Source organism: Saccopteryx leptura, chromosome 7 (assembly GCF_036850995.1).
Source record: "Saccopteryx leptura isolate mSacLep1 chromosome 7, mSacLep1_pri_phased_curated, whole genome shotgun sequence".
Classification (NCBI taxonomy): domain Eukaryota; kingdom Metazoa; phylum Chordata; class Mammalia; order Chiroptera; family Emballonuridae; genus Saccopteryx; species Saccopteryx leptura.
This window is the reverse complement of record NC_089509.1, coordinates 17,508,502-17,530,732: the sequence shown is the minus strand read 5'-3', so window position 1 is coordinate 17,530,732 and position 22,231 is coordinate 17,508,502. Positions and strand designations below refer to the sequence as shown.

The 22,231-nt window shown below is 42.4% G+C and overlaps 1 protein-coding gene across 8 annotated transcripts in view; it reads right to left on the bottom strand.

Moving 5' to 3' along the window:
* The window catches only part of MGAT5 (alpha-1,6-mannosylglycoprotein 6-beta-N-acetylglucosaminyltransferase), a 374,609-nt gene that overhangs the window by 29,127 nt on the left and 323,251 nt on the right, over nt 1-22,231 (bottom strand). For 7 of the 8 annotated variants that reach the window (XM_066346312.1, XM_066346314.1, XM_066346315.1 and 4 more), the window contains exons 13-14: nt 17,714-17,860; nt 2,845-2,961 (exon numbers count right to left, since the gene is read on the bottom strand). In XM_066346312.1, the coding sequence (XP_066202409.1) occupies nt 2,845-2,961; nt 17,714-17,860 (264 nt within the window). The remainder of the gene's footprint in view (nt 1-2,844; nt 2,962-17,713; nt 17,861-22,231) is intronic. The other variant, XM_066346320.1, reaches the window with a different exon arrangement.

Here is a 22,231-nt window from a genome sequence, read left to right as displayed (position 1 = left end):
TTACATAGTTTTTGGAATAAAGTGGAAAAGGCCGATCAGGGTTTTACAGTGTGGCACACTCCAGTTCCCATGGCGTGAGCAGAGCAGACTCCTGCAGTGTGGGCAGAAACCAGTGCCCCACACTGAGTCCTTTATGTGTTGGGCATTCCCACTTGACTTTTGTTTGACAAAGGGATCTATTTCCTAAAAAATTTTTGAACTCCATGATCCAAGATTTTCTGCCTCCATATTAGCTTTTAAATTACTCCTCTTAAAAGGGAGTAACTAAGTATGTGGGTTGCAACGAGCCCCCCCCCCCCATAAAAAAAAGATACGATGAAGTCCTAAGTCCCAGTACCTGTCATGTGATCTTACTTGGAAACAGGGTCTCTGAAGATGTGATCAAGTTAAGATGAGGTCATACTGGATTTGAGTGGGCCCCAGTCCAATATGATTGATGTTCTTATAAGAAGTAGAGAAGACAGACAGATAGACAAAGGGAGACCGCCATATGATGACAAAGATAGAAGTTAAAGTGCTGCAGCTGGAAGTCAAGGAACATCTGTGCCACCAGAAGGTAGAGACACAAAGAAGGATCCTCTCCTAGAGGCTTTGAAGGGACCGTGGTCCTGTCAACATCTTCATTTCAGAATTCTAGCCTCTAAAACAGTAAGAAAATAAATTTCTGTTGTTTAGGCCAAGTTTTTAGTTTCTTGTTATGGCAGTTCTAAGACTTAACTAGTACACTCAGGGACTTGGAAACTCAACAAAGAAGAAAAGCCTTCCATCTCCAGTGGAACGACTTCTTGGCGTGGAAGCTAGAGCTATGTAGCAGGCGTGTTGAAGGAATCCAGCAGCACCAACTGCACTCAGCAACGCCCTGGCTTGGCCACCTAAGGTCTGGGGAACTTCTGCTTTAAACTGTGAAGACCGGGAGTGAGATGGTCTATGTTGTTAACAGGAAGCTCTGAGCAGTTACACCAAAACTCAACACCCAGGCCGTCCTCAAAGGCGTCCGAACATGGCGCTGCACTGCCGTGCCCTAGCTCCTCTGGAGAGGTTTGGAGTAAGTTGAAACGGGCAGTTCAGTGGACTACATTTCATTTTTACATGGGCAAGTGGCTCTTCCCTTTGTTCACACTGTGCTTGGAACATGCCCTTCTGAGTTCACTTCTGTTTAGCTTTGCAAATTCCTGTTCATCCCATAAGACTTAACTCAATGCTGCCCTTTCCAGAAAAACCTCTCCTACTTCCACTCCTCAATTTTTCGCAGTTGTCATTGGCACTGACCAAGCTCTGAGACATCTACTCCTCCCTCTCTCCATCCGTCAGTCAGTCACTATGTTGGGTTTTGAGAATACAAAAGTGAGACAGATATAGTCACTGCTCCCATGTTTCTTAGAGTCTAGTGGAAATGCAGACCATCAGTGACAAAAATAAGAATAGACTATTATTATATATGTAATACTAACATTGACTTAACATTCACCACATACAACATGGTAGACACTGCACATAAGCTCTTCATATTAATTATCTCATTAAAGCCTCAAAATTTCCCTCCAATGTACATAACATCAGCCTGCCTTAGAGGTGGGGAAACAGACTCAGCTTAAGCAGCTGTCTGAGGTGATGTTGCTTATAAGTGGCAGAGCTGGAACCCCAACCCATCACAAGCTTTTGCTGGTAGAAGGTCTTGCCTTCAATTTGTTAAAAAAAACAACAACTAAAAAGTGACATGTGTGATAGTGTGCCCATAAGACAGGGGAGTAGGCCTGATGCTGGTGCTTCCGGTCCGCCCTCACAACCATGCCCATACTGCTTCTCTTAAAAAGCCGAAACAGGATGTAAAAAGAGCTCTGTTGGGCTGCGTGTAGGGAAAGGGTACAGCCGACAGGGTCCAAGACAGTCCTGGGTGGGGAGAGAGGATAAGTTAACCAATCCTACTTGGTGGTAAGCTTCCCACAGGCAGGGAGCCAGCCTTGACCATGTTTTTGGAGGGAGTGTCCCCTAGAGTGGCTCAGAGGGTACTTGGTTTATAGTGGGTACTTAATAAATATTGCTGAATTGATCAAGAGAGTCCAGAGATATTAGTTACTTATACAAAATTCTAGAAAATGTTTAGATAAGCCAAATGCACAGCTGCTGTATAAAAACATGTCCCAATTTTCCTTAAATATTCCTTCCCCTCACTTTTTTGTAGATAGGCGAGTCTATCTTTTTGGGTCTTTGTGAGAGCTACTAATTAGGTCACTGAAGCAAGTACTGTAATCCAAGCTCCCACTATTGTGGCTGGGACCCCAGTCGTGTCAGAGGGTTTACAGAACCACGCACACATCTGGGCACCAGCCCCGTCTCCGTTTCACAGGACACTCAGGAAATGCCTGGTCCAATCCTATGGCTTGGCTATTTTCTGATTCCACAGTTAAGCTGACATGAAAATGATCTTTAAAATATATATTTTTTGACAGAGACAGTGCCAGAAAAAGGGACAGATAGGAACAGACAGACAGAAAGGGAGAGAGATGAGAAGCATCAATTCATTGTTGCAGCACCTTAGTTGTTCATTGATTGTTTTCTCATATGCACCTTGACAGTGGGGCTCCAGCAGAGCAAGTGACCCCTTGCTCAAGCCAGTGACCTTAGATTCAAGCCAGCAACCACGGGGTCATGTTTATGATTCCAAGCTTGAGCCAATGACCCCACACTCAAGCCAGCGACCTCGGGGTTTTGAACCTGGGTCCTCTGTGTCCCAGTACAATGCTCTATCCTGGTCAGGCAGAAATGTTCTAATTACTCAAATAAAGAGCCCACACTTTTCAGTTCACATTACAAATGGGGGAAGGATAAAATAAAAGAAACAACCTTCTGACTTAAAATCGCTTTCACTGCATCCTCAACTTCGTCCTGGTTGCTGAGGTCAACAGTCCAAACATGTGGCCGGCCGATGAACACTTCTGCATAAGGATGCTGAGATGTCAGCTGAAAAGGGGAAGACAAACATCTCAGTCGCACAAACACTGGTTTTTGTTTTCTTAAAAAGAACCTTCGTGCTAGATGAAGTGTTACACTTTTTATGGTACCAAGCTGTACTTGCACAAGTAACAAGATACTTTTCCTTGACTATCAAAACCTGCTAAGGCGGCCCTGGCCGGTTGGCTCAGTGGTAGAGCGTCGGCCTGGCGTGCAGAAGTCCCGGGTTCGATTCCTGGCCAGGGCACACAGGAGAAGCGCCCTTTTGCTTCTCCACCCCTCCCCCTCTCCTTCCTCTCTGTCTCTCTCTTCCCCTCCCGCAGCCAAGGCTCCATTGGAGCAAAGATGGCCCGGGCGCTGGGGATGGCTCCTTGGCCTCTGCCCCAGGCGCTAGAGTGGCTCTGGTCGCAACAGAGCAATGCCCCGGAGGGGCAGAGCATCGCCCCCTGGTGGGCGTGCCGGGTGGATCCCGGTCGGGCGCATGCGGGAGTCTGTCTGACTGTCTCTCCTCGTTTCCAGCTTCAGAAAAATACAAAAAAAAACAAACAACCCTGCTAAGGCTAAGCAAACCATTAGCGGATAACAATCAAATACTGATGGCTCGCCTTTTTTTTTTTTTGACTCAGTGGGCCTACCCAGAAGCACCTGGATGCACAAGCACAAGCGTAAACAGGTGCAGATAAGGAAACTGAGTCACTGAGGCAGGACCTGCCGGACAACCAGCATGTCTATGTGGGATGCTTAAAAAGACAGACGCCCAGGACTCTCCTGGGCCTTTTGAGATGGGACGTCAGGACTTCGGAGGGCCCCTGGAGGTCTAGGATGGGGGGCAGATGGGCCAGGCCTTGCCTGAGGCCATGAGATGTGAGGCCAACCCGGTGAGGGCTCCACATCTTGAATCCCACTTGGAAAGAAGAATTCGAATGTCATAACCAGGAGGCATGGAGGATGTTACAGCTGACTTCAACACCCGACATCACAGCAAGAAAGAATGAAGATTTACTACCTGCCATCATAACCCGGCTCCTGAAATCACCCAGATCAAACTTGTATTATGTTAAAAGATGCTGGTTAGTATAGGCAGGTAAGCATAAGAAAATTACAATAAAGGCTTTAAAGTCACAGTAGGATGAGTAGGATGAGAAAGGTGAAAGAAAGAGAAATAATGCTACCAGAAAACCACGGAATTTTGAAATGGTATCAGGAATGATCATTAGCGTAACATTGAAGCCCTAATATTTATAGACAATTTAGATTCAGAGGGTTTTATTCTAAGAAGAAAGGGTGACCAGACAGCCAGTGTGAACATTGGTAATTCTCAGTTCTTGTAGAGCCCATTCTTTGAGACAGGTAAATTTACCCCTAAATGTGCTATCACCTTTATTCTTGTTTCTCTGTAAGGCTGCGGTGTGAAGGAAACATTCTGGGCATTTGAGAGCATTTTCAGTTCTCAGAAAGACGGGGGCAGGGGGCTACCCTCAAAGGGTGGGATGAGACCAGGGATGTCAGACACCTCTTGATGTGCATGACAGTCCCGCACAAGGCAGATTGTCCACATCCACACAGCTCTTTTTTTTTTTTTTTCAGAGACAGAGAGAGAGAGTCAGAGAGAGGGATAGATAGGGACAGACAGACAGGAACGGAGAGAGATGAGAAGCATCAATCATCAGTTTTTCGTTGCAACACCTTAGTTGTTCATTGATTGCCCTATCATATGTGCCTTGACCATGGGCCTTCAGCAGACCGAGTAACCCCCTGCTCGAACCAGTGACCTTGGGCTCAAGCTTGTGAGCTTTTTGCTCAAACCAGATGAGCCGGCATCCAAGCTAGCAACCTTGGGGTCTCGAACCTGGGTCCTCCATGTCCCAGTCTGACACTCTATCCACTGCGCCACCGCCTGGTCAGGCTCCATACAGCTTGCACATGTCCCACTGGCCTTTCCTGTGGGTTCACAGCATCTAACACTTTGGCACAGTATTGACAGACACTGAACTGACTAGGAACATAACTACCATGTAAATCAAGGGATTGTTTGTACTCTTTTATTTTGAACACCAATAAGCCGTTACCATTTCAGAAAAATGGCAGCAAAGTCAACGTCACTCAGATTATCTGAATCTCCAGTACAACATACCCAATCAGTCTCTATTTGTAGTAACCCTATTCATGCCAATTGCATGCATATGTGTGCATGTACTGGAACTTTTTATTTTCTTAAATGAGAGGAGGGGAAATAGTGAGACAGACTCCCACATATGCCCCGCTGGGATCCACCTGGTAACACCCATCTGGAGCCAATGCTTAAGTACCGAGTTATTTTTAGCACCTGAAACTGATGCGTTTGGACCAACTGAGCTATCCTCAGCACCCAGAGCCAAGGCTCAAACCACTCTAGCCAGTATCGGTGGGAGGGGAAGGAGGAGAGAAGGTAGAGATGGAGGGGAAGAGAAGCAGATGGTTGCCTCTCTTGTGTGCCCTGACTGGGGATCGAACTCAGGATGTCCACATGCCATGCTGACACTTTATCTACTGAGCCACTGGCCAGGGCCAGAACTTTTCTATTTAGCTCCTCTTTCATAGAAGTATAAGCAAAAAGAGCTGATCAGGTTCTGCTGAGTGTTTTATCCTCTTAAATACAAACTTATTGAAAAGAGGAACAAGGCATCATGATGTCTTCTAGTATAGTGCTTGGGTACAGAATAATGTGTCTTGACTACATAAATACTGAAATGTGTATTACCTTACTGTAAATTACTTTGCTTTTTTTTTTTTTTTTTTAATTAATTTTAATGGGATGACATTAATCAATCAGGGTACATAGGTTCAGAGAAAACATCTCCAGGTTATTTTGACATTTCATTATGTTGCATACCCATCACCCAAAGTCATACAGTGTTCCATCACCTTCTATCTGGTTTTCTTTGTGCCCCTCCCCTCCTCCCAACCCCTCCCTTCCCCTCTCCACCCCCGGTAACCACCACACTCTTGTCCATATCCCTGAGTCTCATTTTTATGTCCCACCTATGTATGGAATCATATAGTTCTTAGTATTTTCTGATTTACTTATTTCACTCAGTATAATGTTATCAAGGTCCATCCATGTTGTTGTAAATGATCCGATGTCATCATTTCTTATGGCTGAGTAGTGTTCCATAGTATATATGTACCACATCTTCTTTATCCAATCATCTATTGAAGAGTTTTTTGGTTGTTTCCATGTCTTGGCCACTGTGAACAATGCTGCAATGAATATGGGGCTGCATGTGTCTTTACATACCAGTGTTTTTGAGTTATGAGGGTATATTCCCAGTAGAGGGATTCCTGGCTCATATGGTAGTTCTATTTTTAATTTTTTGAGGAACCACCATACTTTCTTCCATAGTGGTTGTACTACTTTACATTCCCACCAACAGTGGATAAGGGTTCCTTTTTCTCCACATCCTCACCAACACTTGTTATTACCTGTCTTGTTGATAATAGCTAATCTAACAGGTGTGAGGTGGTATCTCGTTGTAGTTTTGATTTGCATTTCTCTAATAGCTAATGAAGATGAGCATCTTTTCATATATCTGTTGGCCATTTGTATTTCTTCCTGGGAGAAGTGTCTGTTCATGTCCTCTTCCTATTATTTTATTGGATTGTTTGTTGTTGAGTTTTATGAGTTCTTTGTATATTTTGGTTATTAGGCCCTTATCTGTGCTGTTGTTTGAAAATCATCTCCCATTTAGTTGGCGGTCTGTTTGTTTTGTTGTCAGTTTCTTTTGCTGTGCAAAAGCTTCTTAGTCTCATGTGGACCCATTCATTTATTTTTGCCTTCACTTCCCTTGCCTTTGGAGTCAAATTCATAAAGTGCTCTTTGTAACCAAGGTCCATGAGTTTAGTACCTATGTTTTCTTGTATGTAATTTATTGTTTCAGGTCTTATATTTAGGTCTTTGATCCATTTTGAATTAATATTAGTACAAGGGGACAAACTGTAGTCGAGTTTCATTCTTTTGCATGTGGCTTTCCAGTTTTCCCAGCACCATTTGTTGAAGAGGCTTTCTTTTCTCCATTGTGTGTTGTTGGCCCCTTTATCAAAAATTATTTGACCATATACATGTGGTTTTATTTCTGGGCTTTCTATTCTGTTCCATTGGTGTGAGTGTCTATTTTTCTGCCAATACCATGCTGTTTTGATTGTCATGGCTCTATAATATCATTTGAAGTCAGGTATTATAATGCCCACAGCTTCATTCTTTTTCCTTACGATTGCTCTGGTTATTCGGGATTTTTTATAGTTCCATATAAACCTCATGATTTTTTGTTCCATTTCTTTAAAAAATGACATTGGAATTTTGATGGGAATTGCATTAAATTTGGGTAATATAGTCATTTTGACTATATTTATTCTTCCTATCCAAGAACAAGGAATATTTTTCCATTTCATTATATCTTTTTCGATTTCCCTTAACAATGCTTTGTAGTTTTCATTATATAAGTCCTTTACATTCTTTGTTATGTTTATTCCTAGGTATTTTTTGTTGTTGTTGTTGCAACCATGAAGGGGTTTGTTTTTTTGAGCTCGTTTTCTGATGTTTCATTGTTGGCATCTAGAAAGGCAATGGACTTTTGTATATTAATTTTGTATCCTGCGACCTTACTGTATTGGTTTATTGTTTCTAGTAATTTTTTTGTGGAGTCTTTGGGGTTTTCAATGTACAGGATCATATCATCTGCAAAAAGTTTTCCCAATACGAATGCCATTTATTTCTTTCTCTTGTCTGATTGGTCTGGCTAGAACTTCCAGCGCTACATTGAATAAGAGTGGAGAGAGTGAACAACCTTGTCTTGTTCCTGATTTTAGGGGAAAAATCCTCAGTTTTTTGCCATTTAATATGATGTTAGCTGATGGTTTATCATAGATGGCCTTAATTATGTTGAGATATTTTCCTTCTATACCCATTTTGTTAAGTGTTTTAAACATAAAATGATGTTGTATTTTATTGAATGCCTTTTCTGCATCTATTGATAAGGTCATATGGTTTTTGTTCTTTGTTTTGTTGATATGGTGTATTATGTTAACTGTTTTACGTATGTTGAACCCTCCTTGTGATTCTGGGATGAATCCCACTTGATCATGATATATTATTTTTTGAATGTGTTGTTATATTCGATTTGCTAATATTTTGTTTAGTAGTTTAGCATCTGTATTCATTAGAGATAATGGTCTGTAGTTTTTTTTGTGTTGTCCTTGCCAGGTTTTGGTATGGTGGTTATGTGGGCCTCATAAAATGTGTTTGACAGTATTGATTCTTCTTCAATTCTTTGGAAAACTTTGAGTAGAATAGGAACCAAGTCTTCTTTGAATGTTTGATAGAATTCACTAGTATAGTCACCTGGCCCTGGACTTTTATATTTGGGGAGGTTTTTAATAGTCGTTTCTATTTCCTCCTTGCTTATGGGTCTGTTTAGGCTTTCTGCTTCTTCATAACTCAGTCTAGGAAGATTGTATTGTTCTAGGAATTTATTCATTTCTTCTATATTGTTAAATTTGGTGGCATATAGTTTTTCATAGTATTCTACAATAATTTTTTTGTATATCTATGATATCTGTGGTGATTTCTCCTCTTTCATTTTGGATTTTGTTTATATGAGCCCTTTCTCTCTTTTCCTTGGTGAGTCTTGCCAAGGGTTTGTCAATTTTGTTGATCTTTTCAAAGAACCAGCTCCTTTTTTATTAATTTTTTCTTTAGTTTTTCTGTTCTCTATTCTGTTTATTTCTGCTCTGATTTTTATTATTTCTTTTCTTCTGCTGGTTTTGGGTTATCTTTGTTCTTCTTCTAGTTCCTTAAAATGTGAAGTTAAGTGGTTTACTTGGGCTCTGTCTTGTTTGTTTTTATAGGCTTGTAGTGATATGAACTTCCCTCTTATTACTGCTTTTGCTGCATCTTAGAGATTCTGATATGTTGTATTGTTATTTTCCTTTGCCTGTATGTATCTTTTGATTTCTGCACTTATTTCTTCTTTGACTCACTCATTTTTTAAGTATGTTGTTTAGTTTCCACATTTTTGTGGGTTTGTTTACCTCTTTTTTGAAGCTGAATTCTATTTTCATTGCTTTATGATCAGAAAATATGCTTGGTATAATTTCAATCTTTCTGAATTTGTTGAAGTTATTTTTGTGGCCCAATATATGGTCAATTCTTGAGAATGTTGCATGTACACTAGAGAAAAATGTATACTCTGGCACTTTGGGATGAAATGTCCTATAGATGTCTATCATATCCAATTGTTCTAGTGTTTCGTTTAAGGCCAATATTTCTTTATTGATTTTCTGTTTGGATGAATGATCTAGAGTCGTCAGCGGTGTATTGAGGTCTCTAAGTATGATTGTATTTTTGTTGGCTTTTGTTTTTAGGTCAGTCAGTAGCTGTCTTATATATTTTGGTGTTCCTTGGTTTGGTGCATATATATTAAGAAGTGTTACGTCTTCTTGATTTACTGTCCCCTTTATCATTATGAAATGACCGTTTTTGTCTCTGATTACCTTTACTGTCTTGTAGTCAGAATTGTTAGATATAAGCCCTGGCCGGTTGGCTCAGTGGTAGAGCGTTGGCCTGGTGTGTAGAAGTCCCGGGTTCGATTCCCGGCCAGGGCACACAGGAGAGGCACCCATCTGCTTCTCTACCCCTCCCCCTCTCCTTCCTCTCTGTCTCTCTCTTCACCTCCCGCAGCGAGGCTCCATTGGAGCAAAGATGGCCCGGGCGCTGGGGATGGCTCCTTGGCCTCTGCCCCAGGTGCTAGAGTGGCTCTGGTCATGACAGAGCGACGCCCCAGAGGGGCAGAGCATCACCCCCTGGTGGGCAGAGCGTCACCCCCTGGTGGGCGTGCTGGGTGGATCCCGGTCGGGCGCATGCGGGAATCTGTCTGACTGTCTATCCCCGTTTCCAGCTTCAGAAAAATACAAAAAAAAAAAAAAAAAAAAAAGAATTGTTAGATATAAGTATTGCTATTACCTGCTTATTTTTGGATGTTATTTGCTTGGAGTATTGTTTTCCAACCTTTCACTTTGAATTTGTTTTTATCCTTGTAGCTTAGATGTGTTTCTTGTAGGCAGCATACAGTTAGATTTTCTTTTTTAATGCATTCTGCTACTCTGTGTCTTTTTGTTGGTGAGTTCAATCCATTTACATTTAGTGTAATTATTGGCATTTGAGTGTTTCCTGTTGCCATTTATATATTGATAGTTTTGTATCTTGTTTAGTTCTTCTCTTTTATTTTTCTATCATTTGTTTTTGTTTGGTTGTAATTCATACTTTTCTCCTCTGTTATTTCTTTTTGCAAGCCATGTACTTCTGTGTATGTTTTTTCAGGGGTGGTTACCATTAAGTAATGGAAAGGATACATATCATGTTCATTGTAGTACATTATCTCATGAGTGTTTCGGCACTCCATCCTCCTTTGCTACTGTTAATCTTTGTCCTCTCCCTTTTTTTGTTTCTTTGGCACAGATTAATCTTGTTTTTATTGTGATCTTGATGGAGCTTTTACTTGTAGTTTTGTTTTGTTTTGTTCTTTGTGTCTGGTCAGAAAACCCCCTTTAGTATTTCCTGAAGTGGGGGTTTTCTGGTGATAAATTCCCTCATCTTTTCTGTATCTGTGAATGTTTTTATTTCTCCTTCGTATTTGAAGGATAGTTTTGATGAGTATAGTATTCTTGGTTGGAAGTTCCTCTCTTTCAGAACTTTAAATATTAGGGTCCACTCTTCTAGCTTGTACAGTTTCTGATGAGAAAAATGTTGATAATCTAATGGGTCTTCCTTTATATGTTGTATTCTTCTTTTACCTGGCTGCCTTGAGAATTTTTTCTTTGTCATTGGTTTGTGCCAATTTCATTACGATGTGCCTTAAAAGTAGGTTTGTTAGGGGTAAGATAACTCGGTGTTCTGTTTGCTTCTTGAATTTGAGACTTTAGTTCTTTCCACAGGCTTGGGAAGTTCTCATATATTATTTATTTGAATATGTTCTCCATTCCATTTTCTCTCTCCTCTCCCTCTAGTATACCCATTATTCTTATGTTGCTCTTTCTGATTGAGTCAGACAATTCCTGTAGGGCTATCCCATTTTTTTAAATTCACGAGTCTCTCTCTTCTTCTCTCTGTAATACCTCTAGTTGCCTGTCTTCCATGTCACTAATTCTCTCCTCTATCTGCCCTGTTTTATTGGCTAAGCTTGTTACCTTGTTTTTCAGTTCATGAATTGAGTTTTTCATCTCTGTTTGATTTGTTTTCATAGTTTTAATTTCCTTGGTGAAGTATTCTTTCTGTTCATTGAATTGTTTTTTGAGTTCCCTAAATTGCCTTTCTGTGCTTTCTTGTATATCCCTGAGTATTTTTAGGACTTCAATTTTAAATTCTCTGTCATTTAACTCCAAGGTTTCTAAGCTATTGAAATTTTTTTCTATAGATTTTTTCCTCATCTATCTGAGCTACATCACTGTCTTTTGTATCTATAATATTTGATTTCTTTTTCTTTAGTGGCATTTGAGAGTGGTATTGTTAATAACACTAATAAGAGTTGATAAAAAAAATTTTGAGAAAATACAGTGAAAAACTTAAAATTCTATTGTGCTAAGTGAAACAAAAATATGTAGAATGGAGGGTCTGGGTTGGGGGGGGAGTAACAAAGAGGCAAAATATGAGGCAAGAACCCACAAAATGCCCACACGGAGCTAAGGCCAAAAAGCTAAGCTGGCTTTCGTGCACTTCCCATACACTGTTGTTTAGGAAAAAATTTGGATCAAAAATAAAATAATTGGCCCTGGCCGGTTGGCTCAGTGGTAGAGCGTCAGCCTGGTGTGTGGGAGTCCCGGGTTCGATTCCCGGCCAGGGCACACAGGAGAAGCACTCATCTGCTTCTCCACCCCTCCCCCTCTCCTTCCTGTCTGTCTCTCTCTTCCCTTCCCGCAGCCAAGACTCCACTGGAACAAAGTTGGCCTGGGCACTGAGGATGGCTCTGTGGCTTCTGCCTCAGGCACTAGAATGGCTCTGGTTGCAGCAGATTGACGCCCCAGATGGGCAGAACATCACCCCCTGGTGGGCATGCTGGGTGGATCCCAGTCGGGCGCATGTGGGAGTCTGTCTGACTGCCTCCCCATTTCCAGCTTTGGAAAAATACAAAAAAAAAAATCAAACAAAAAAACAAACAAACAAAAAAAGAATAAAATAATTTGTTTGTAAATGATGGTCAAATGAGAGAATCAGTGTAATAGAAAAGAAAAAAATACAGTGAAAAATGAAAATTATATTTAATACAATATTTAATACAGTGGCACAAAAACTATAGAATGGAGAGCTGGAGTTGGGGGGAAATGCTAAAGAGATAAAGAGCAAAGTAAAAAGCACACAAAATGTCACAAAGAAAAAAAATTAAATTTAGAATAAAATAATTTGTTTGTGGGTGAGATTTGAATGAGAGAAAAAGTGAAAGAGAAAAGAAGAAACAAAAAGAGACAGAAAAAATTGAATTTAGGTTTTTGGAATGTAACACTCATAAAAAAAAAGAATGGAAAATGTAACACCTATGGGTAATAACATTCAAAAAAAAAAGAATAAAACGGAAAGAGAATTAAATGATCAAGGTGGAAGGAAAAGAAATGGATAAAAAATACAAGAAAAAAATGCAAAAAGTTATAGAGAGTGTGGATTTTTCCTGATTTTCAAAAGTTATCTTCTTCCTTTTTCTTTCTTCTCTCTCTTTTTGGCCGGTGGAGCTGTACCCCAGGTTCTGACCCTGTGGCACTGTTAGGCAGAGATTTGCTGTTGTGTCGCTATGGTGATGATATAAACTAGGCCTCAGTCCCGTTGGTAGGCAGGGCTTGTTAGCATTTGCAGTCTCCGACAATGGGAGAATCCGTTTTCCTGGAGCCTTTCCCAAAATCTCTCCTTCCTGAACCAGCAGCCTGGGACCCAGCTGTGAAGTTGCCCCAGCCACTGCCTGGAGAGCAAGAGGTTTTAAGAGCTGCCAAATCCCCCTTCTATCTCCACTCAACACAGGGTTGTGGGTAAGGTTTTGCCAGCCTGAGCCACCAGCGTAATCAGGCAGGGCTGGGAGCCAATTGCCTTTCAGGTGTCTTTCTATGAGCCTCCGGGCATGTCTAGTATGCCTCAGCACTCTGCAGGTCTGCTCTCCAGAGGCTGTCTGCAAGCTGCCTGTGTGCCCTTCCCCCCACCACTTCCACAGTTCTCTTCCCCAGGAGTGTGCTTTGTTAGCCTGTATGGCTGGCGGAGGTGCCATGCCCAGACAGGTCCGGGTGTAGGGAAGCCGGCTTTCATGCACTTCCCATGTGCTGTTGTTTGGGAAGCCGGGATTATTCAGAAACACTGCTCACAGCCCACACTGAGGGCCACTACTGATAGTCTCTGACCCAGCCCCCTCCATCTGGGATTGTGAGCACCCTCAAATGAGGCGCCAGGTGGATCCACTCGCACACTGCCCACACTTGCCAACTGGGATACTGGGAGTAAACAAGGCAACCGCTTGCCCACCTCTGCTGGAGTCTGCCACTGGCGTTAGCTCCCCATGGGCTGAGCCATGGGCACACTCTCTCCTCAGCTTGAACGTCTCTGCCCTAGCCCGGCTTTTTCCACACCCCTAGCCCTTGCTTTCTCTCAGTTCCAAGTGAAAGCAGCCCTTGCTCAGGTCAAGTGAGAAAAGCGGAATACTCCATTCTCTGTCTTATTTCCTTCAGAGTGGATTATATATTCAGCCTCCTTTTCGCCCAATCGTACCTGTTTGATGTATGTGTATTTCAGATGTTCCTGAGATTGTTTTTCTGTCTCTAGTTGTTGAATTTGTTGAAGTTTCAGGGAAAGGTATGGGAGCACTCCTCATGGCGCCATTTCTCTGACGTCATTCCAACTTTGCTTTTTATTTCTCTCTTGTATTAGAGTTAGAGAATCATTCCTTTTTTGAAATTGCACAGTAGGCAGGGTGTATTATTTAACAATTTCATTACAGGAGAGAAAATTTGATGCTATATTACTCTTGTGATAAAAGAAGGTGCTGGGTCTGGCATGGGTGAGGTCCTTGCTTTAGAAGCCCAGCTCACTCTCTTTTCTAGTTCAGACCCCTATATACTCAGAGAACTTGATGAGTTAACTGGCCCCACCTGGCTCATGTCACCGTTCTTTGTTTCTTAGCACACAAACGGTATGTCTGCATTGCTCAGGGTATATAAGTTACAGAGTCTCATTCTCAGCTCCACGTCCTCCCTGGCCCCCCCGTCAGGAAAATTCCTGCATTTCCGAGGTGCCGGCATCCCAGCCTCTGCTCCTGTCTCTCTGCCAGCTGGGGTCACGCCTCTTGCTCTCCTTCCTCCTGATGTGTACCCTCTCCTCCTACATGGGTTCCTGGTTTGCAAGAGAACCCTCAAACCCATCACTTATATTCCTCAGCACTTACATTTACTGATGAAGCCCCTGGCTGGGCCAGGCACTGTACCAGTCACCTGATCACACAATATTTATCAGGGTTCCTGTATGTCAGTAAGGATTCTAAGTTTTAGCAGGGGTCACAATTCCCAGGACCACACAACTAAAAAGTAGCTAGCAAATTCAAATCTAGATCTTTCAAACAATTGGATAGCTTTACACAGAAAGGAAAATGATGATATTCAATGATGCCACTGGGTTCTTAAGACAGAGACCAAATAAAACCCATTGTAAACACCAGTCTTAAAACCTGCCATCTTAAAAAAAAATCTCAGACTGAATTTATTCCTGTATTAGACCTTCTCTGAAGATGAGCCAAATGTCACACCATATTCATTTTGTGGCCTGAAGAACAAACTACATAATTAATTCTTACAGTGGCATCGGGGCAGAGAGGTGCCAGGAATGTTACTATTTAATCCTAACACAGCAGCAGTCTCTCTCCCCTACCCTTTATAAGGTCCCTGCTTATTTACAACGTTGTTCTAAGCACTTGGAAAATACAAAATGCTGAGCCATTATCATTATATTCATTTACATTTATTGAGGGTTACTTAATTTTATGAGTAAGGCATTTTGTGATTAATTATTCCCCCTCTGAATGTTATGTTCTTCTTGTTAATTTATTGAGAACCGTCTGATCTGACCTATTTCCTTGTATATCAATCAGTAAATTTACTGGAGTATAGTTTGTAAAAGTAATGAAAATCTTATTAAATATGAGACATTACTTCAGAGTGGCTATTAAATCTCCAAGGACGACATCAGTTCTCTTTATGTGGGGGTGGACCCTGAAGCCAGAGAATTTCGAATAGTTTATAAAATGTCATGATAATGACCAAGAACCTACTAATGTTTCCTAACATAAAATTAAAAATCCAATTTTTATTACATTTAAAGTATAACTGGAACCAAGTACATTACCTAACAGCATTATGGAACTTTTTCCCCTTAGTGTTCAATGTGGTTATAGAAATTGGTTCAATGCAAAAAATAAAGACAAAGCTTTTTTGTCTTTTAAAAACAAAGAAAAATCTAGACCTTTTTTTCTCTTCAAATGAAGGTAAAGAAGATATATATATATATATATATATATATATATATATATATATATATGCGCAATTTATATGGCTAAACTGTTGCTTAACTTGAAAGACTAGGATGGGCACAGAATGGTAACTCTGATTACATACGCTTCCGTAACTTTTCCATTTGCTGAGGGGGTAAAAAGATCATTTCTAGGGATTCTTGACCCTAGAAACATGTGGAACTGTTGTTATCTATTCTCCAAGTGAAAGCACCCTTGATTAGGGGAATTTTGAGGCCTCTGTGAGATGGAAGAGCAGAGTGGGGTGGCCGCCTGGCCCTGTGGCCAAGGTCACGGGCTCCTCCAAGAGGCGCCCACTCTGCTCTCCGGCTGTCTCCCGCAGAGGGACACCTATCAGATGGAACCTGACTTTTTGCATAAAGTGACCTTGGGGTTTCCTTCCAACTCGCGGCCCTGAGGTGTGAAACCCCACTGTCCGTCTTTGCTTGGAAAGCACAGCTCCTCCACTCCCCTCAGATAACCCAGCATTTCCCACACAGCATGTTAACTTAACCTCCCTCTCTCATCTACCTAATGGTTTCTTTATGCATTTCCACAGATCATGCATCTGTCTTATCACTCTTCCATATCAAATTCTGAGCTCCTAGAGAACAGGGATGTGTCTTAATAAGTTCCCCCAAATGCAGCAACTACTACCATGGACCCGGTAGGGGTCCCAGCCCTCCCACAGAGCCCAGGACGGAAGGAGTCATCTGTGTGAGGTCACTTGCAGAGCGACTGCTGAAAGGATCACACAGTGTCTCTTTAACCAGCATCTTACTCAACCACTGGTAGGACCATCTGAAGGGACTGAAGGACCCAAACGAGTAGGGGGCAGCTCCTAGGCCCACTCTGAATGAAAACCCTCCACAATCTCAACGAAAGGCAGATTACTAGGTGATGACAACTGATAGAAAACAATGAACAATGAACATACTTTTCTCAGTGACTTCATACTGGCTAATCTGGTCTATGTAATATTACATAATTCACTGGGAAATAATAATAATGAAACCGTGTTTGTTCTTTCTTTTTTTTTTTAGGAAAAAGTACTCACTTGTAACAAAGTGTCATCAAAATTTTTAGAATTATCACTAACAAAGAGGTGCCAGGTGCCAACCCAGTCTAAGATCCTGTCAGAGAAAGGTCAGATCTAAGAAGGATCAGAGGAAAGAGTTCTCAAAATAATTAACTCTATGAATTGGCAAGATTGCTGCTCAGTAAAGAATAATCATGGAAAGTGCATTTTATGTAGCCTTTTATTTGGGGGCGATGAAGTGGAGAGCCGGGAGAAGTGACCCCGAAACGCGTAGAAGCAGAAGTGAATGGTGCGGTTTACCAGGGCTGCCACATCCTGGGAGGCTGCCCAGCAGTGCAGTGCCCAGGAGGAGGCCTCAAAGGACAGGGCGCAGCAATGACACCAGTACTCAGAGGCTTACTCCTCGCCAGCAGCCCACACCGCCCCTTATGCACTATGTTGGAAAAAGAAAAAAAATCTACCTCATGGTTTCTCGAGCACACCTTTTTCTGACCAGGTACAGAAACACCCAGCTTGGTCACTCATGTGCTCTAAAGGGACTTTTGTTTATTGCCCCAAATCAAATCCAAGTGCCTACAGTGGCGATTCATCACCCACTGTGGATTTTCAGGAGGGTCTCTGAAGATAAGTCAAATAAATCTTCTGCAGTGGCTCGAGCAACAGCAGACGGCCGCCAGGATGGTGCGTGCGAATGGCAGGCTAATGGGCTCAGGACTCCATACTGCTCCTTGCTTCTCAAGGTGATGGCTCTTCAAGGACCCTGCAGCACACTGTATTCCCCGTAAGTCATCATGGAGAGAGTAGGTCCTACAAAAATACCTTTAACCAGTTGACTTCTTTATTCCATAACTAAGCATTCAGAAAAATCACAGTTCAGGTAATTCAGCTGGATGAAGACAGAGTTGGAGCAGAATGAAAAAAATCCCACCCTTTGTGGAGGGGCAAAAAGTAGATTCAAATCCTGGTTCTGGCACCACCTGGCTAAGGGATGTCATCATGTCCTTCATCTTTGAGCCCCTGCACACCTTCTTTCTGCTGAACTAGGCTAAGTGAAGTGGACAACACCTGCTGTCCAAGGCTATGGACTTAAATGAGCTCCTGGCATTCAATAAATAACTCTTATCACATTATTGAAAGTAGAAAGATTTTAAGAAACACTTACCTCTCTCAGAGTTGGCTTGCCAATGAAAAAGTCTGTGTTTTTGCTGCTTTTGGGTGGGTTGAACTTGGGATTCAGAAAAGCACATCCGTTTGCGATGGCCTCCAGGGGAGCAGGGCCCTCATAAGGGAACCCAAGTCCAACAAACAGCTGTAAGACAGAAAAGCACACCACATATAAACATTTATCAGCACGGCGACCCCGGCTCACAGGGGCGCCTCTGTGCTCTGCTCCCGAGTGGGAGCCTCGGAAACCCTGAAGGTTCTCAGGCCTTGGGGGAGGGGCGAAGGGAACTCAGCTCCATCAGGACCAGGGGCCTTTCAAGGCTCATGAAGCTGCTCAGGTCATTATGTTCTTCTCCTTTGCAAAAAATAAAAAAAAAAGAAGAAGACACGTTGGGATGGGCAGTTGAGGGGGTGGGAATGTGGGGGGTACTAAAAGAATAACAACAACAACAAAAACCAAGACCCAACAATAATCTTTCTGTAACTCTCCAGGAGCCATGATTGGAAAAACACTTGCTTAACTAAACAGAAGGTTTCTTCACGGAGCCAAAGGAACAATAGGCCCTTTCAGGGACACTGGGCAGAGGGACAGGAAGGTCACTTGGTAGTTTGATTACAGTTCACATGGGGCTGCTTTAAAATGATAGCAGGTCAGTAAACACAGGTTTTCATAATGGGGTTTTCACTTGGGGACACCAACATCTTGGTTTTTATTTCCCCCTCAATGGGGGGAGAGGGTGCCAAGCTGCTCAGTGGGCAAGGCTGCTGCTTCCTTCTCTAGCACGCCGGCCATGTGCTTTCCCCACAACAGACAATAGATGGCAGCAAAAACACACTATCAGAGTCCCCATGGCAATGGCAGCTGAGAGCAGCTGTGACAAAGGGGGCTTGCAGCAGTTCAGAGGCACTGATTCCTGGGTCCAGAAATGAAACATCTCATAGAAATGCCTCGCTGCATTGCCTCACCATGGGATGCTGAACACTGCTGAGGGCTGGCGGTTTCTGATGGGCAGGGTCCAAGTCTGGGCTTGGTGAGATGTGAGCCCGCCCTAACCTACATCAGGAGCCAGTTCTGAAATCACTGCAGTCTCCAAAGGCACACCAAGTGACAAAGGATGACCGGGCCCCAGGGCGTCGCTGCCTTCTTCCATTACACTGAGCAAATACACAGCCAGGCGGCCAGGCACCGAGAGGGAAGAGAGGACACTGCAGAGCCGGATATGGCTGCGTGCTTGATTGTCCTTCCCCACATCCCTCTCCCCGGCGGGCCTGCCTGGAAAGCCCTGGTTCTGGGCCGCCGGGTTCTCTGGGCAACACTGGAAGACGCAATTCCAGGGCGAACACTGAGCATGGCCTACATTGGACATACTGGAGAGTTCTGTAGACCCTGCAGGGTTTTTTCCATGGCAAGAAACTAAAACCTCTGGTTTCCAGGAGAGATTCCCTATCCTGTAACTGTAAGTTCGTTTGCACAGAATAGGGTACTTAACCATTTTGTTGTTTGGAGGAGTAACCTTTTGTTTCCTACAAACCTTGAGATGACTGGCTACATTGTCAGCATCCATGAAGGCATGGAAGGAAGGGCTAAAGAGAAAAGAAGCTTTGAGAAGCCAGCAGAGTACCCACTGTTAGCTGGGTCGTTTCTGAAGGGCAGGACCACTGGAGACCTGGGGGTGGAGGGGAACAAAGTAGCAGGAGCTGCAAGCTATAGCATATATGGTGCATCTCCATGCCCTTTAGAAGGCTCTGCTTCTGGATCTTATTCTGTAGCTGACAGGAGTGGGATTATCAGAGAGAATTTATGTGTAGAGGGAGTGGTCTGAGCGCGTGCCTCGGGCGTAGGGCCATGCCTGAAAGCAGCGGAAGGAATGGAAGGCAATGGGGAGCTATTAGTCCAGTGGTTCTCAAACTTTTTGAAGTCGGGGAGCATTTAAAATCCTACCAATAATTGTAGGCGCACTATATACAAATTTCTGAGAAATATGTTATAATAATTAAGTCAAATATTAAAGAAAAAAAAGTCCAAGCATGCTTTTATGGTAATTGAACAAAATAAATACGACAAAATTAAATTTATTCTGACATTAAAAAAAATTTTTATGTTACTTTTGAGTTTTGCTTTTTAGAATTCATAAAAAAGAGGGGTTAAAAAATAAAAAAAATGACAAAAAAGTTATCTATCTATCTATATATATATAGATACATTCTTAGTAAGATTTAGTAAATTCAGCAGGTCCTGGTACAAATGTGTTAAGTTTTTTCATTCTTGTGTTTATGATAAACATGAGCCTGATGTGTCCTAGAGATTTCTTCAATGTTTGGGCATATAGTATTTGAAAGGCAAACTCTCATTTCCTTGTCAATACATTGAAGAATTCTTCTCTGTTTACTCTTAATTGTGTTGAGTGCAGAAAAGCCCCACCATACATATCATCTTAACTTTACACCAAACAAAGGATAGAAGAAACTTGCCTCCAGTCTTTCCTGGGAACATGCGGGGGTAGTGTAAACTATCCAGCACCACAACTTTTTGCAACCGAATCAGGCAAGTGAGGTGGGGGGTTGGGCAGACTCTCAGCTTACAGTCAATTCCCCACACCTCTGTCCCCTAAAAATCTAAACTCCAAAAACCCTGTTGGCTTTTTGGTCCCCAACAGGCACATATTTCTCTGGAATACCATAGGCCTACCTGAAAATCTTCTAGGGCGCACCAATTTGCCCTGGTACACACTTTGAGAACCACTGTATTGGTTCAAAGACATCCTAGTTGTGTTAAATAGGAAGCATACAGGGTTAGCATCCTTGAGGCTATGATTTCAGTGACCTGCCCTCCCATCCAATTTTGGGGAGGATGTACCTGCTGTCCAGGGTCAAGATGGCCTCTATGAGGTCAAAGCTGGGCACAGGATAGTATAGGGCAGTGGTCCCCAACCTTTTTTGGGCCATGGACCGGTTTAATGTCAGAAAGTATTTTCACAGACTGGCCTTTAGGGTGGGACGGATAAATGCACAAAGTAAAATTATGCGACTGGCATAAAAACTGTGGTATTTTAAAATATAATTGTCAAACTTACGAGACAAGTGTCAAGAGTGAGCCTTAGATGGATGTAACAGAGGGAATCTGGTCATTTTAAAAAAATAAAACATCGTTCAGACTTAAATATAAATAAAACAGAAATAATGTAAGTTATTTATTCTTTCTCTGGGGACTGGTACCAAATGGCCCACGGACCGCTACCAGTCCACGGCCTGGGGGTTGGGGACCATTGGTATAGGGCATACAGATCCCTTTGAGAAGAAAGATGCTAAAAGATGCAGATGAAGTTTCCATGCAGACGGGTTAATCTGAGCCCCAGAACTCAGTGTCTCCTGACCTCTGAGAACCAGCGCCCGCTACAAAGCACTGATACCTTCATTAACTCTAAATTGCAAAAAAGAATTTGGGAGAAAATGCAGGAAGCACAATGCTTGTCTATTTAAGTAGAAAATCCTGGAAAAAAATTTAATTAGCTCCTTCAGACCAACCAATCTGAACTCATTAATTAAAAGGATTTGAGGCTCTTGCTTAATGGACTTGAATGTGACCTAGGTTTAATTATATCTGAATAACAATTTGCACCATCTCTTCTGCCCTGCTGGTATCAGAGTATCTCAGCACACAGAAAATACACTTTGGGCTAACTCTCCAAAGCCTCACAATTTTAGAATAAAGCTTATGCAAATAACAATTTCTTGACAATAAGTTTTCTCATCACACTTATTAGAAATGCAGGAAATGCATTACTTGGAAACACAAAATAACAATTTTTTTTTCTTCTGTCAATAAGCAAATTTTTCTTGCTTCCTATGCGCTCATTTCCTGTGCCATTATAATGAAGAGGTATAGTCAGGTCAAACAGCACACCTAAGGTTTGAAGGACAACAGGGTAGGCAGAGAGCTCATCCCCACCAAAAGGCATTCCATACACTAATGAGTGCTCTGGCTTTGTCACACACTGGTACCTTAACCACTCTCCTTCCCTTTCCCCTGAACCCCCACCTTCCCTGTCATTCTCCCCCGGTCAGATTTCCTGAGCCTGGAGGCAAGAGACACTGCTACATGAACACATTCAAATGCAGAGGCTGACTCTCCAGGAGGAAACCGGGCATCTTTTATTTATACTTCATCTGGCTGACCGAAGCCCAGAACCAAATGAGGATATTCCAGATGACAAAACAGCTCCATGGCTGCGACTCCGGTTCCATCAATGAGCATTTCTAAACAGAGGGATTACATGCTCTAAAATTAAATTTCTGAACTAATACCAAGCAAGAGAGAACAGATGAAGCACCATATGTTTTATTTATGGCATAAGATGGGGGCATTCCTATATGTCCACACAGAGTTTCAGTAAAACCACTCAGATGTTTACTCTGTGTGAAAGGAGAAACTGAATTGTTTTCAACTCCCGAGTAGTTAACAAAGAATCCTTTAAATATGGACAAAGGAAGACTCAGTGGGTTTGGTCAGTTTCCA